Source organism: Rattus norvegicus, chromosome 6 (assembly GCF_036323735.1).
Source record: "Rattus norvegicus strain BN/NHsdMcwi chromosome 6, GRCr8, whole genome shotgun sequence".
Classification (NCBI taxonomy): Eukaryota; Metazoa; Chordata; class Mammalia; order Rodentia; family Muridae; genus Rattus; species Rattus norvegicus.
In genome coordinates, this window is record NC_086024.1 from 19,755,304 (window position 1) to 19,770,118 (window position 14,815).

The following is a 14,815-nucleotide window of genomic DNA, read 5'->3' on the forward strand; positions in this document are numbered from 1 at the left end:
GGGGTCAGTCTAAGGCCAGTGGGAAAATCCCACCACAAACCTCTAAGCACAAAGACCCCCTCCCTTCCAGGAGGAGTAGAGCCAGCTTAGTTCCTGGAACAGCTGCAAGCCAACTATCAGACAAAGTCACTTGTGACTCCCAACATACCCCCTTGGAAAGTCCCAGATGGCCCACTGACCATAAGTCAGTGTGAAGGTTGCTTTGCCCACCAATAGTACCCTGCTTAGTTACTATTGTTTGAAATCTGCCTTTATCAAAGGTATATAACTCCCTGTTAGAGTCTGCTCAGGGTCATCTCCCTCTCAAAGTGGGGCAACCCCAATGTGCTGGAAAAATAAAAACTCGTCTTGCTTTTGCATCGATCACTGCCTTTGTGAGTCTCATTCAAGGGGTCCTGGTAAAGGTCCAACTCAACCGTCCCAAAATATGACTCTGAACTTCTGATCCTCTGGCCTCTCCTCAAGTTCTGAGATTACAGTGACGTGCCACCATGCCCAATCTATGAAGTAAAAGAGATTGGACCCAGGGCTTTGACACGCTAGGCAAAGGCTCTACCAACTGAGGTATATCTTCAGCCACTAAGACAGGCTTTTAAAGAATGACATTTCTTCAGCGAAATTAAAATATAAAACAGTCTTATCAAGGATGTGGCATTTCTTCCCCTTATTTATAGAACCTTTTCACTCAGTGTCACAGGAAATAGGGGCTGGTCTTGAACAAGAAGGAGAAGCTCGGTGCCCATCCCTCCACCAGAAGATGAGAAAACACAGTGGGAAGATTTTTAAGTGGGAATAAAAATGAAGCAAATGTTCTCATTCTTGGTCCTCTGCTTCCCCGAAATAGAGCTGGTAGAGCTTTTGAGAGTAATGGATAAAGTAACATCTGGAAAGCTCCAAGTACAGCTCAGCTGGGGCTCAGGATCAGTGCTTAGTTGGTAGCTTAGGAAGTAAGTCGCATTCTGACCCAAATGGTGGTATTTTTGGGTCTTAGATGCATATCGGGATTTCTGGGTGTTGGTTTGGTTTGGTTAGGTTTGGTTTGGTTTGGTTTGGTTAATTCAAGCTATTGCTCACCCTTGGACCTTGAGTTAACTGTCCTGCTGGAGAACTTTCCAGGTGCTTCTGATGTGAAGTTGAAAAACACGTATGGCCAAGCAAGGCCCACATGTATCACTGAATGAACACCAGACAGGCAGCAAACGGGTAGGGACTTAAATATAATGAAATTTAAAACCTAATATTAGAAAGTTTTGAAAACAGGATCTTCTATCAATAGCAAACATACAATTGCTACAAAACGATAAATAGTAATGACCAGCTTAAACACATAAAGCAACTGGGCTTAGTGTAATTTGGGCAGGGTAGCTCATGCCTGCAATCCCAGCACTCAGGCCAGGCAGTAGGATCAGTCCAAGTTGAAGGCCCGCCTGAGTCAGACGGTGAGTTGGAGCTCATACCACATAGCAAGACCTGGCCTTGAAAAACCAAACCAACCAACCAAGCAAACAAAAATAATGATTGAAAACAAAACAGAGTCCACATAACAGAGTTCTCAGCTGGCCTATATCCAGGGAAGACTTGCTGACCCAGCTAGAAGACAGAAAACAGGCACAGCTAAATTAACAAGGGGGGCAGTCATTTAATGCAGAAATCCAGTTAACATAAAGAGACACAAGCCAAGGAACGGAGAAGACCTCAAAGGATGCTGCATAGTGTTACGGATCAGCTCTTACACAGTTGGTCTGTTATTCTTATGCATTTGAACTCCAGTACAAAGACAGAGAGGGGACTTCAATTCATTAAAAGTAATAATAAGGCAACAGAAGGAGAATCCTCTTGTGACAAGGAACATTCACAAGTAATGCATAAATATCAGGTGCTGACACAACAGGACGCCACCAGGACAAGTTCTGAAGATGCTGCATTAAAGTCCAACAAGCCTGGCACAGTGACAAGAAAATTATGCTCGTTTTTGTCATGAATCCTTTCACAAATAGAAACGACTCTCCCGTAATCGTTATATACAAACTTTCTGAAATAAGTGGAAATCGTACAAATTTTTCCACCGCCGCCCCTCTTCTCTGATGCCTACAAATGTCCTCCAGCCCGTTGCTCACTTCGCTCAACCAAAGCATAAATAGTCATTAAAGCACTTGAACCCACAGTTGTCTTATCCTTGGAAAGGTTGGGAAGTTCTGCAAGGTTTCCAGTCAGTCATCCGGAAAGGGCTGCAGGCAACAGGTTGGAATGTAAAAGACCTCTTTGTGCTTGGAACCCTGATGTGAACTCAGTACTGCTCCTAATGGAACTCAGACCCGCTCCGCTCTGTAGCTGGGCCTTCTTCGATGCAGGCAGTCATACCGTGGAGTCCCTGCCAGACTTTAGATGTGCAATCTTGGTCCGGCTAATAAACGGATAAGCGATGCAGAGACCTCCAGCTGCCACAATAAAGCCTAAACTGCACCAGGCGCAGAAGATAGACCAGCTGTAGCCATGTTCCACATCATGAGGCAGGCTGTAAATTAGCTTTGGGACCCGGTTCAAATCATAGGAGACGCTGGCAGCGTACGTGCAGAGTGAGATGGTGCAAAATATCCCTGGACACAGAGAGAACAGAGTGATCAGTCGGGCCTTTGCTGATTGACAACCAGGTAAATGCCAGACAAGCCTTTATAAAACCCACATCACTCCAAACCCAGGGACACCTGGAATTCTTTTACTTGAATGGATTCATTCAAGAAGCTGTGACAAAGAGCAGGAAAAATTTGGAGAACTTGAATCATTCGGATTTGTTTTGTCTAGTTTAACTATGCAAGTTTCAATTTAATTTTGCTTTTAGTTTTTAAAAACCGTTTAGTAAAAAATAATCTGGTCTTTGGTTCTGTGTGCATGTGTGTGTGTGTGTGTGTGTGTGTGTGTGTGTGTGTGTCTGTGTGTCTGTGTGTATGTCTGTGTGTGTGTCTGTGTGTATGTCTGTGTGTGTCTGTGTGTGTGTCTGTGTGTGTCTGTGTGTGTCTATGTGTGTCTGTGTGTGTGTCTGTGTGTGTCTGTGTGTGTCTGTGTGTGTGTCTGTGTGTGTCTGTGTGTGTGTCTGTGTGTGTCTGTGTGTGTGTCTGTGTGTATCTGTGTGTGTGTCTGTGTATGTGTGTCTGTATGTGTGTCTGTGTGTGTGTGTGCGCGCACATGTATGAATGTCTATGTGCTGGCATAGATATGGGCAGGCATGCACAGAGACCAGAAGATGATCTCTGGTGTCATTTTAAGGTGCTCTCCCCTTTTCTTTTTGAGCCAGCATCTCTCAAAGCCCAGAGCTCAACCATTTCTCTGCCTCCTCAGTGCTGGGGATCAGACTCCAGTTCTCAAGAACACCAGCGCTCTACCAATGGTGCTGTCTCCCAGGCCATGTGTCTTTATTCCAGGCCACGTTGCTGTTGTTGTTGTTGTTGTTGTTGTTTGTTTGTTCGTTTGTTTTTCTGAGAACTGTTTCTTCTAGCCCAGGCTAGTCAGGAGGATGACCTTACACATCTGACCCTCCTGTCACCACTGCTGGAGTGCTGGGGTCGGAGGCCTGTACCACCTCGCCTGGTTCTAGAGAATGCTGGAGGCTGATCCAGGGCTTCCGGCACACCAGGCAAGCACCCTACCTTCAGAGTGACATCCTCACCCTTAACAACTCTGTTATTAACGATCTCTCAAATCTAACGTAAGACAGCTGTCATTTCCTTTGCTCTACACCAGGCCTACTTTTCATATAGTTGCAACCATTATGCAAATATATCATCGTTTCTTTTTCAGTGTATTTGTCATGTTGCCTGTAAAAATTAAATGAATTATTAGAAGCGACTATTTTTTGGAGGATCGACCTTCAGCAATTTTTTTTAAAAAATAAAATGAATACTTCCAAATACTATAAATTAAGTCTAGGAATTTGGGATTGGTGTAAATATCTTATTAAATGTACTGTTCACTTCAATCATGCAAATTGTAATTGATTTGGGTGGTAAGAAAATATATACCACATATACATATATATGTATATATATATATATATATCAAATTTTACCTTATTATATCAACATGTGTATAAATAATTTTCTTTCAATAACACTAACATCAGGATTGGGCAGACAAAACAAGTGTTCATTTGGTAAAGTTCTTGCTTTGCAAGCATGAAGGTCTTGGGTTGATACCAACATAAAAAGCCAAGCCTGTGGCACCTACTTATAATCACAGCCCTAAAAGAATAAAGATAGGCAGATAGATATCCTCCTGGCTTGCTCACTGGGCCAGGAAAGGGATACTGTCAAAACACAAAACACAAAGTTTGTCACCTGAGCTTGCCATCTGACTTCCAATATGTAGGTGTGCACGTGTGCTAGCACCTCATGTACACACACATACATACACACACACAACACCACACACACCACACATACCACATACACATACCAGACACAACACACACACACAAACACACACACACCACACCACACATACCACATACACATACCAGACACACACACCATACCATACATACCACATATACCACATACCAGACATACCACACACACACACACACACACACTACACACGCTACAAGCACTGCACACACATAACACATGTTACACACATATACCAGATATACACATACCACAAGCACCACACACATACACACCACATTACCAGACACACACACATACCCTAAGCAACACACAGACATACACCACAAAATAAAAGAGCTTCTTAGTGCTCAAGGCATGATGGGAGGACACCCTTAGGGACAATTTATCGGGTGGGCATAGGATGAGAACAGGGTATTTGTTGAGTTCATGAAATAAAACACACGAATGAAAACAGACACAGGCATTCAATCGAGTGTCAGAATGTCTAAACCCCACAGAGTCCCTCGTCACTCTCTGGATTACCCCTGTGGATAAAGGAAGTGGCATCTGCCTGCTAGAAAATGGCTTTCATATCCCTTGGGGATACACGAGGCACAGACTTTAGAACTGAAAAGACAGAGGCAAAACGAAGCAAGAGCCCAACCCCTGTTTTAATCTGCAGCTTTGGAGATCAAAGCCACTGGTGGGGAAACACACAGAGCAGGCAGCAACTGGCAGGGTGAAGCTCACTCCAGTGCCACTTTACGAGCTCTAGACTCCGGCTTCATTCACATCGTGCCAGGGCGCACAACTTAAATTTTTTTCCCGTTGTGCACTTGGAAAATAAATACTCTCTTCTCTCTTTTTTTAAAGGTACCCTATCTGAGATAATGTACTATTTCCTACTCTTTATCTGGCTTTGTTTCCAATCTCTAAAATAAATGATTTTTGTTTTTCTGAACTGGATATGGTAATATCTATTGACTTCTTTCTGCTGCTTTTTTTATTCTTTTATCAAGACATAAACCATTTTTAAAGAATACTTCCTGGCTTTATCCAAGTCCTGTGACGAGCAAATGTTCTTACGTCTGTGCACATGGTTGCCCCTGAGGACGAAAGCCATGTCTGTGCACAGTAAGGCCCTAGAGGAATGCTAGAACAATAAGGCTGTCGGTGGGGGAATGATCTCTGGAGAACCATCATGTAGACCATCGTGGTGGAACGATGACCCAGGGAAAACAGCTTCATCTCACTCCCAGATGTCTGCATACAGCTGACTGCCTAAAAGCAAGCATTTTTACAAGCAGCTCAGGCTTCACGACCTCTGAAAGCTTCAGTTCAAACTGAGACTTCCCAGGCATCCTTTGATGTAAAACGCACAGGGCTGGGCTGCAAGAAACACTCCTTCTAGTCTTAGCTAGGTGTGATCCTGATATTTCCTGCCTTCCCTCGAGTCTCAGTGTAGTGTGGGGCTTGGTAACACAAGTCTATTATGGTGTCAAGTGCTTGTAATTCTGCTAATCCAAAATAAGACATGGAATAAGTTTATTTTCTAAGACATCTTGGTGAGTACAGTACTGTTAGGAAACTAAGCTCCAAAAAACAAAAAAACAAAAACAAAACAAAAACAAAAACACTAAAAAAAAAAAAACCAAAAAAACAAACAAAAACAAATTTTTTTTTCTTTTGCAATGTGCCCTGAATGAGTGTTTTCCTCAGCCCTTGATGAGTGCAGACCTCAAGGACACTGTATGGAGTGTCTCTAACTGGATCTCTCCAAGATGCCAGGGTCTGAATCTCCCTAAAACTAAAATCTGTTCCTGGCACCCAGTCCAGTTTTGCTTGCTTTTAGTTTCCACCCTCACTCTTAGATCCAACTTGTACTGTGTTATGGTTTGTAGCTTAAATGCCCCATCAAAGGCCATGTGTCAGAGCTTTGTTTATCTGCATGGGAGTGTTAAGTATAAGAATAACAACTATATGTCAGTCGTGGGCCTGAGAAAAGAAGTTGACACATAATTATCCCACGAGCCAAAGAGTCAGGAGAAAAGGGAAGACACCAGTGGGGGAGCAGGAGGGGAATTAACATTAGCTTCTTTCCCCAGATCTCAAATCACAGCACCCATGTTAACTACAGTAATGGGGTAGCCGGCTGGAGTAAGGCAGCTGGTTACTCAGCTCCTTTCTGGAGCTGACCACTGGTTATTACATGTAACAGTGAGCACAACTGGAAGACAGAGGCCCCTTTAGCAGATGGGGACTGGTAGAAGGAAATTAGGCCACAGACGTGTACTCTTGAGGGGGTTGTTGGAACTCCATGTGCTCATTCTGTCTGTGGAACGGGTCCAAGAGGACATGAACTTAAAACTCTGAAACCATGAACCCAAGGACAAAACAAAACAAGTCATGGTTTGAATATGCTTGACCCAGGGAGTGGCACTACCAGAAGATGTAGCCTTGTTGGAGTAGGTGTGGCCTTGTTGGAGTAGGTGGATGTGGGCTTTAAGACCCTCATCCTAGCTGCCTGGAAGCCAGTCTTCTCCTAGCTGCCTTCAAATAAAGATGTAGAACTCTCAGTTCCTCCTGCACCATGTCTGCCTGGATGCCGTCATGCTCCCACCTTGATGATGATGAACTGAACCTCTGAACCTATAAGCCAGCCCCAAGTAAATGTCGTCCTAACAAGAGTCGCCTTGGTCATGCTGTCTGTTCACAGCAGTAAAACCCTCATGAAGACAAAAACAAAACTTCTTCTTCAAGTGATTTTGTCATACTTAGAAATACTTTCCCAAGTATTTTGCCACCCTTACAGAATGCTAACACGCTTTGCAAATTGAATTGTCCCTTTCTCTTGTTTTCTCTCCCTTGCTTGTATTAATCTTATCATGAAATACTATATGCATTTCCCAGCCACTCAGGTCCTTTCCAGAAGAGGTACTCCTCAAACTGATCCTCTGGTGACGTGGCGTAAGGGAAAGCAGGCCACCTGGCCCACCCATGTGCCCCCTGTTTGCCCTTCTTTCTTCTCACAAGCCCTCCTAAGAGGTGCTGCCACCCAGTTGTACCTTCCCTGCTTCTAAAAGCTCCTCTGAGTTGTTCTGGGTGAGAAGAAAACAAAAGAGAGATGAACAAGAAGCGCTGTTCCATCCGCCCAGACCCTCGCATCCGTGAGGAAGCCCGCAAATGCCTAGCGGCTACAGCTGTTCTCGGCACGATGGAGAAAGAACACAAACATTTACCACAAAATATTGTAAAAAGAAGTTTGTCCCACTCAAGATACTAATAAAAAAATCCCCCTGGATACAGTGGTGCACACTTTTAATCCCAGCACGTGGGAGGCAATGGGATGCCCCCATGCCTCTATGAGTTTGAGACCAGCTTTGTGCAGATACATATGAGTTCCAGGACACACAGTTTGTCTTGGAACAAACAAACAAACAAAATCCTAACTTTGATCACTCTGGGACAAAATTTATTTATGTAATAAAGGCATGCCGTCATGTCAGATGCACAGTTTAGATCAGTTTTGATATAATGATCTCTGTTTAGGTCCCATACACATCTTAAAGTGTTCATGTGCATGAGGTAGATAAAGGTACTGGAACCATGTACTACAGACAGGGAGACTGAAAAAACAAAGATATTTTCATAGAGGCTGTGAATCTAAGCTCAAGGCAACAACATGATGGTTTGCCTCTGAACCCACCTTGCCTTGGACTTAGCTGCCTTCTCCTCGTGTCTTTACACATAACTCTTCAAATCCCCCTACTCGGTGGCCAACACTATCCGTACTGGCTTAAGACACAACATATTGCCCTAATTTACTGTGAGTTTCTCTTTAAAAACCCTGTTTCCTGGTTAAGTCACACTTTGAGATCCTGGGGACTGGGGACTCAACATAGGAGTTGTGGGGAAGAAAACTTATTATCCCTTAGCATTGTGTGTGTCTGAGCTGCTAACTGAATGGAGTATATTCTATTATTTTACAGGTCTTAGCAGACCCGTTCTGTCTTAATACGGTTATATTACCACTTATTTCTTATCTTTTATGCCCTGGACCTAGTTCTGGCTAGATAAGAGGTAGTTCCATATGTTCTTCTTGATCAGGAGTCCAAAGTGTTCCGTCCACTTCCCAACATGCATTGTAAGCAGACATAGTATATACTTCCTGGATTATCTGTAATTTTGACATATTGGCTAATAGACGTAAGCTCATCGAGTCAAGAAAGCCTGCTAAACAAAACTGAAGACTACAGCAGATTGATTAATATCCTCTTAAGAAGTAATCTGTGGGGGCTGGAGTGATGGCTCAGTGGTTAGAGACTTTGTTGCTCTTGGAGAACCAGGGTTTGATTCCCAGCACCCATACTGTGGCTCTGTAACTCCAGGTCCAGGGGATCCAGCGCCCTCTTCTGGCCTCCATGGAAACTGCATGTACATACTAGGCAAATACATATGCAGGCAAAACTACTCAGACACAGGAAAATAAAAATAAATCTTCCTTTTAAATTTCTTTTTAGAAAGTAGTTTATTCCAAATTGTCCCATGAAGGACTTAATGGGCACCACAAGTTACTTCAGGCGATACTGGCTTGAGACCTACTTCACACAAGGTATAAAGTGGGCTATGCAGCTATTCTTGCTTTCAGAAAGTTCAAAAGTTACAGGCTATCTTGAGGACCCATAGGGAGAGCGGTTAGTTTTCCAGTCGTCCCTCCTTCCTTCCCTTCCTCCAGCTTCTCCACCAACAAGCTCACACTTCCAGCCTAGCTGGTTGGTGGACCCAGGAGAGAGAGGTTCTCCTATCTTGAGCTCGCTCCTGGCAATTGCTGGGAGTTATCTTCAAAGAAGGAATAATTACTGGTTTCCTGACAACCCCTGCCTGTGGAGACTTCCCTTATACAATATTCTTTTTTTTTCTTTTCTTTTTTTTTCTTTTGGAGCTGGGGACTGAACCTAGGGCCTTGCGCTTGCTAGGCAAACGCTCTACCACTGAGCTAAATCCCCAACCCCTATATAATATTCTTAATTAGAGCTCACCAATGACATCACACAAGAGCAGGACTGGAGGGGACGTGTTTAGGGTCAGGACAGCAAATAAGTGCATGCCACCATCCCAGATCATCAACCTGATTTCCTCCCTAAAACCTCTGAGGTGCTTGCGCATGGCCAGATCAGAAGACGTAATTAGGGTAACGGAGGCCCATTCTTTTCTGACCTCCCTCCTTTGATGTGCTTAAAAGGCCGAGAAGCAGAAGCTGCTTCCTTCTGCTTAGGTTGCATGATAAATATCCAACTACAACACCCAGAGGCATAAGCATCGATTTTCTTTTCCCTGGGCCTTTCACAGATAGCTTGCCCATCATTCTGGCCTTCTCGCTCTTTCAGCAAAACGGACTTGCTCCTTTTCACGTAGATTACTCAAAAAGCCTCGCCTCCCCCATCTTAACTTAATGGTGTGGCGGGCCTACTAGAGACTGAAAAAAACGTATAAAAAATAAGTAAACGAACACGGTGGAAAGGTACACAGTCTGCAATTTGCAGTATCGCATCCGTTGCCTTGAGAGGCAAAGTGTTCCCCTCCCTGAGGTAAGGTTATTACCGTCCTCACTGATCCCGTCTAGCGTGGTTATTCCTGCATTTTGTTGCAGAAATGTTAATGCATCTTATTTCGCAACAATGCCCCAAACCTTGCCAACCTGCTGGATAAAACAGAATACGTATGCCATATTCTCTTTCTAAAATAAAATATTTAAGTCTTGAATTCCAAAACACACTCAGTCTCCAGGGTTTTAGATAATGTATTAAGGGCCCGTGGTTTAGAATTGCGGTTGACGGGTGGCCTAGATCATTCTAGACATATCTCAGCAGGCTCCCTTTATTTAGATGCGTTGAAGCAAAGGAAGGGTTGGGCCAGGGTGGGCGCTAACCGCCCCTGATGCTTTGAGGGGGCTGCCTGGACTCTCTTGTCCTCTGCTGACAGCATGGGAGGGTCACAGGCTAAGTGAACTCTCCCAGAAGGCTTCAGCCTATGAAGAACAATGGATGCAGTTGGTAGTGAGACCTGCACCAAGAGAGGAGAATTGAATACAAACTTTATTTTTTTTTTTTTTTTTTTGAGATTTCTGGTGTATTAAAAACTAGTTAAGAGCCAGGGAGAGGTTTCAACAGATAAAGGCACTTACAAAGCTTGAGTTTAATCCTGGGAAGCCACATGGTGGAAGGAAAAAACTGAATCCCACAACTTGTCCTCTGACCACACACACACACACACACACACACACACACACACACAGACACACACACAGACAGACACACACACAGACAGACAGACACACACACACACAAATACACGAACACACACACAGAGCAATACAAGATAGATTAAAATTCTATAACAAATAAAATTATATTAAAACTGATAATATTGAATGAATTAGTCCTTTAATGGTAACAATTGCAGCTATGTTACTATGGTGATCTAATAGAGTGTTTAATTTATGGTCTTTTGCATGTATCTATGTGTATGTGCATGAATGTAGAGTGTGCACGTATACGTAGATGTCTCAGGACAACCCTGGTGTCATCCTCAGGAACTCTGCTAATCTACATTTTGAGACCAGAGCTCGTACTGGCCTGGAGCTCACCAAATAGCTATGACTGGCTGACTAGCAATCCCTAGAAAGCCTCTACCTCCCCACCACTGACATTAGAAGCACACAACAAGCACTACACCCAGAATTCTATTTTTATGTGAGTTCTGGGAATTAATCTGAGGCCCTTACACTTTGGAACAACCACTTTACTGGGTCAGTGATGTCCCCGGTCCAAATGCTTCATTTAATGTGGACAGAGTATTCACGCTGTGGTGGAAATGCTACAAACACTCCAGCAAAGGGTAGGAGCTGGAAAGGCGAGTCTCGCTGACTCCGTCCTTCATGTATGCCACTGTGCTTGCCTGTGTAATCTCAGAGCATGTGTTACCATGGGTCTAACATGAAGCCAAGGCCTTGGAGGCTGCCTACCCCAGGTCCTTCTCCAGGAACCATCGAAAGGCTGTGGAGTGGGGTCTAGGTATATGGTGTTACAGCCCAGTTCTCAGATACAAACTGATAGAAGTGGTTGTTTCACCTGTAGGTCATCAAGGCTGGCCCATGTGCTGCATGGCAGAAGGAGGAAGCCTGTGTTCTACACTTTCTGCTTTAACATCTCAACTGTCACATCACTAGGGCTCTCCGTTGAAAGGCTGGCTAATCAGTTCGGGCAGAGAATGGAGACGCCAGCATATTAGAAGGGGCTAAGTTTAGTATCCAAAGTCTGTGGGAGGGCTGCTGTCTAGAGCCACTGAAGACAGCCTGCTTAATTAAAATCAATGCCTTTAACCCTTCGGAGTTCTCACTGCCTGCCATTGCCTGAGGAGGTGCTCCAGCAAAGTTATCTCCTGTCTACGTCCAGCTAATGACCTCCTCCTACTCCTGTAGAATTTACAGAACTAACCACGATCTCAGTGTTCTGGGAGGCATGTAAAGGCATTGTTTCCAGTAACAAAACCCAAAGGAAACCTCCCTACATTCCACTTCAAGTGACAGGCGAACTGAGCACCCTGAAAACTGTCGGCCCTTCTGTGTCACTGACAGACACCCGACTTACGCCTTCCCTTCTGCAAAATTCACCTCCTCTGCCTAGGCAGGAGAACTGGTGGAGCCGGATTTGTGTGGCCTCGTGATGTATTTGAACTAGAACAACTGTTTCCTACTCTGAACATCCTTGAGTATTCATGCGTCCGTCCCCTGTAGTAAAAGGAGGCCTTAAAAAAGAAAGTCCTTCTGTGGCTTTTGGCGTGGGGCCTCTGCAGAGTTTGGGGGAAGCAGCCAGGCATGACAGTGTACACAGGGAGACCCCAGCACTCAGGATGCAGAGGCAGGAAAAGCTCTAAGTTGGAAGCCAGCCTGGATTACTTAGACGTTACAGGTTATCCAGAGCCACATAGCAAGATCTTATCTTACAAAAACAAATAACGGCAAAACTAAAGCTGTCGGGGGAGAAGCCTACACATCTTTGACGTACATTGGGCTAGTACCCAAAATCTTGCAGTATAACTGACAAAGGGGAGGGGCAAAGGGAGAACTTTTTACTGATTGTGAAGCCCCAGGACTCTTTGGGCCGGAATGGCCATCTGGGGTAGTGTTGGCTCTTCTGGGACTAGTACTTTGGGAAACTTAATTTGGCATTCCCTCATTATCCACTCCTTAACTTCTTGTGGAGGCTGAAGAGGAGGCCATTTCTTCTCTGCAGCCTCCTTTGCCTAGCCATTGACCCAACTCCCAACTCCTTTATAAACCAAAATACCCTTTACTTGTTAAACCAACTTGTTTACTTGCTAGCCACGTTTCCACACCCCTCTTGTTTTAAATAAAGTTATCCTTCCATTAAATCTTCTAGTGGTTTCCACCACTTATATTTTACATTCATGCTCCTCTCTCTTCTCTTCATTAAGAGATCTCTAAAGATTTGGTCCTGACCATGGCTCCCACTCTGGGCATGCCTTCCCGTCTCCTACCTCTCTTCCTCCTCAGAACACACTTGCCTGACTCCTGCTCGGGGTTCTGAGCTGGTGGCGTCTCCAGCTCACAGTTCTCTCCCAACTTCTGGCTGCTTCTCATGATTCAACTCGGAAACTGTTGCCTCAGCATCTCCCAACCAGACTGTACCCTGCTCGTCTTCCCAGTTTGTATTGCTATCACAAATCACTTCTTATGTCTCTCCACAATAAAAATGGGGCAGGGACATTGTCCGCTCTCTTCTCTATGTCTCTAAGACCAAGATCAGCCCCTGACAAAGGAAATCCACCAACAGTAATGCCAAGGACACCATCCCTGGTACATAGAGTATGAGGGGACTTTCAGCTACTGACCTTTCTCTCCAAGACATAGCGTTAAGCAATAAGGCAGAAAATGCCAGCATTGACTCAATTGAGAATGGATGCAGGACACTTTCCTCTGACCTACTAATGCTGCTGTGGGAAAGTTGGGCAATGCACTTTGTCCACTGTTCCCTTTAAATTCCTTATTTTCTCTCAGAGATGAATGAGCTTCTGCTCGCTTCCTTCCCACCACTGAAACCAACATTACTAGTGATAGAACCAAGCCGAATTCTGTGCCACAGAGCGGAAGCTGACGGTGTACAGTCTACCTGTCATGAGGAATAGGAGTCCAGCCACGTGCTGGGTCAGGCTTTCCTCCCAGAAGAAGCTGACCGTGGCCACGATGCAGCCACACAGCAGGACAGCCACCGCCATGCCCAGGAATCCAGCTGTTATTCTTCTTAGATCTAATCTCAAAACAGAAACAGACTGTCAAAATCGGAGGCGGGGCAGAAAAGCAATTGAAAATTACAGGACCAAGAATTTCACATGCACTGTGAGAAGAGGCTATCCAGGCAGGCACGGGGACTTCAGGGTGAAGGGTTTAGGGACTTCTGCTCCCATGTATCTGTGGGTACATTAGCTGTGGGTATCTAGGATGAGTAACCTTTGCCACTGTACCCCTCTACGTCTGTGGAGAAGTTGGTTACACCCACAGAATAGATGAGGGGACAACCCCAGACAAAACGTGAGTAACAAACATCACACACAGTAAGTAAATTGGGCGAGGAAGATTCGAGAAACACATCCTCAGCCTTCAAAGAGCAGCCGGGATGGAGGTCGGCGTACCACAGTGGCTGTCATTAACCTGGCTTCTCCTCTTTGGAGGAAAGAGCCCAGAAGGCGAGCTTCTACGAAAAACAGGTTTTTGTCTGAGCATCTCGGATGCCAATTAGCGTTGTTTTCTTCATTTCTAGCTACTCCTGTCTGTTCTCGAGAAGTATTTAAGAAAAAAAAGTGAGCAAGCACAGCCACCACGGGGAAGGAAGCGGCCTGAAGTGCATGATCAAGGCGGCTAGCTGCTCATAAACACACTCTCACCCCTCAAGTGCAAGCCTCACGGTGGAGAGCTTATTTACCGATGGAAGACGAAGGAGCTACGCCCATGGGACAAGTCTTCACCATGGGCATAACTGACAGCATCTGTCTCGGCTGCTCCCAAGCCATGAGACACAACCCCTTCTGGGGTCAAACGACCCTTTCACAGGGGTCACATAGCAGATGTCCTGCATGTCATACAGTTACTGAACGATTCATAACAGTAGCAAAATTACAATTTGTGAAGCAGCCATGAGAATAATTTTATGGTTGGGGTCAGCACATGAGGGACTGTACGAAAGGGTCGCAGCGTTAAGACGGTTGAGACCCACTGATCTATACGGAAAGGTATCTCCCCCTTACAGCACTTCGGCAACTCAGGTTGGCCATCTTCTGGTTATTTTACGTTTTCGCTGTTTCTATCTGTCCTTCCTGCTTTTGCTTGTGCCTTTGTTTGGAACAACACATTCTTC

The 14,815-nt window shown here is 44.8% G+C and overlaps 1 protein-coding gene across 1 annotated transcript in view; it reads right to left on the minus strand.

Annotated features, from left to right (window-relative positions):
• Positions 1-1,615: 1,615 nt before the first annotated feature.
• Positions 1,616-14,815, minus strand: part of Tmem178a (transmembrane protein 178A) — a 59,043-nt gene continuing 45,843 nt past the window's right edge. Inside the window, exons 3-4 of the mRNA NM_001004282.1 lie at positions 13,574-13,711; positions 1,616-2,597 (exon numbers count right to left, since the gene is read on the minus strand). Of these exons, the coding sequence (NP_001004282.1) occupies positions 2,356-2,597; positions 13,574-13,711 (380 nt within the window). The 3' untranslated portion in view covers positions 1,616-2,355. The remainder of the gene's footprint in view (positions 2,598-13,573; positions 13,712-14,815) is intronic.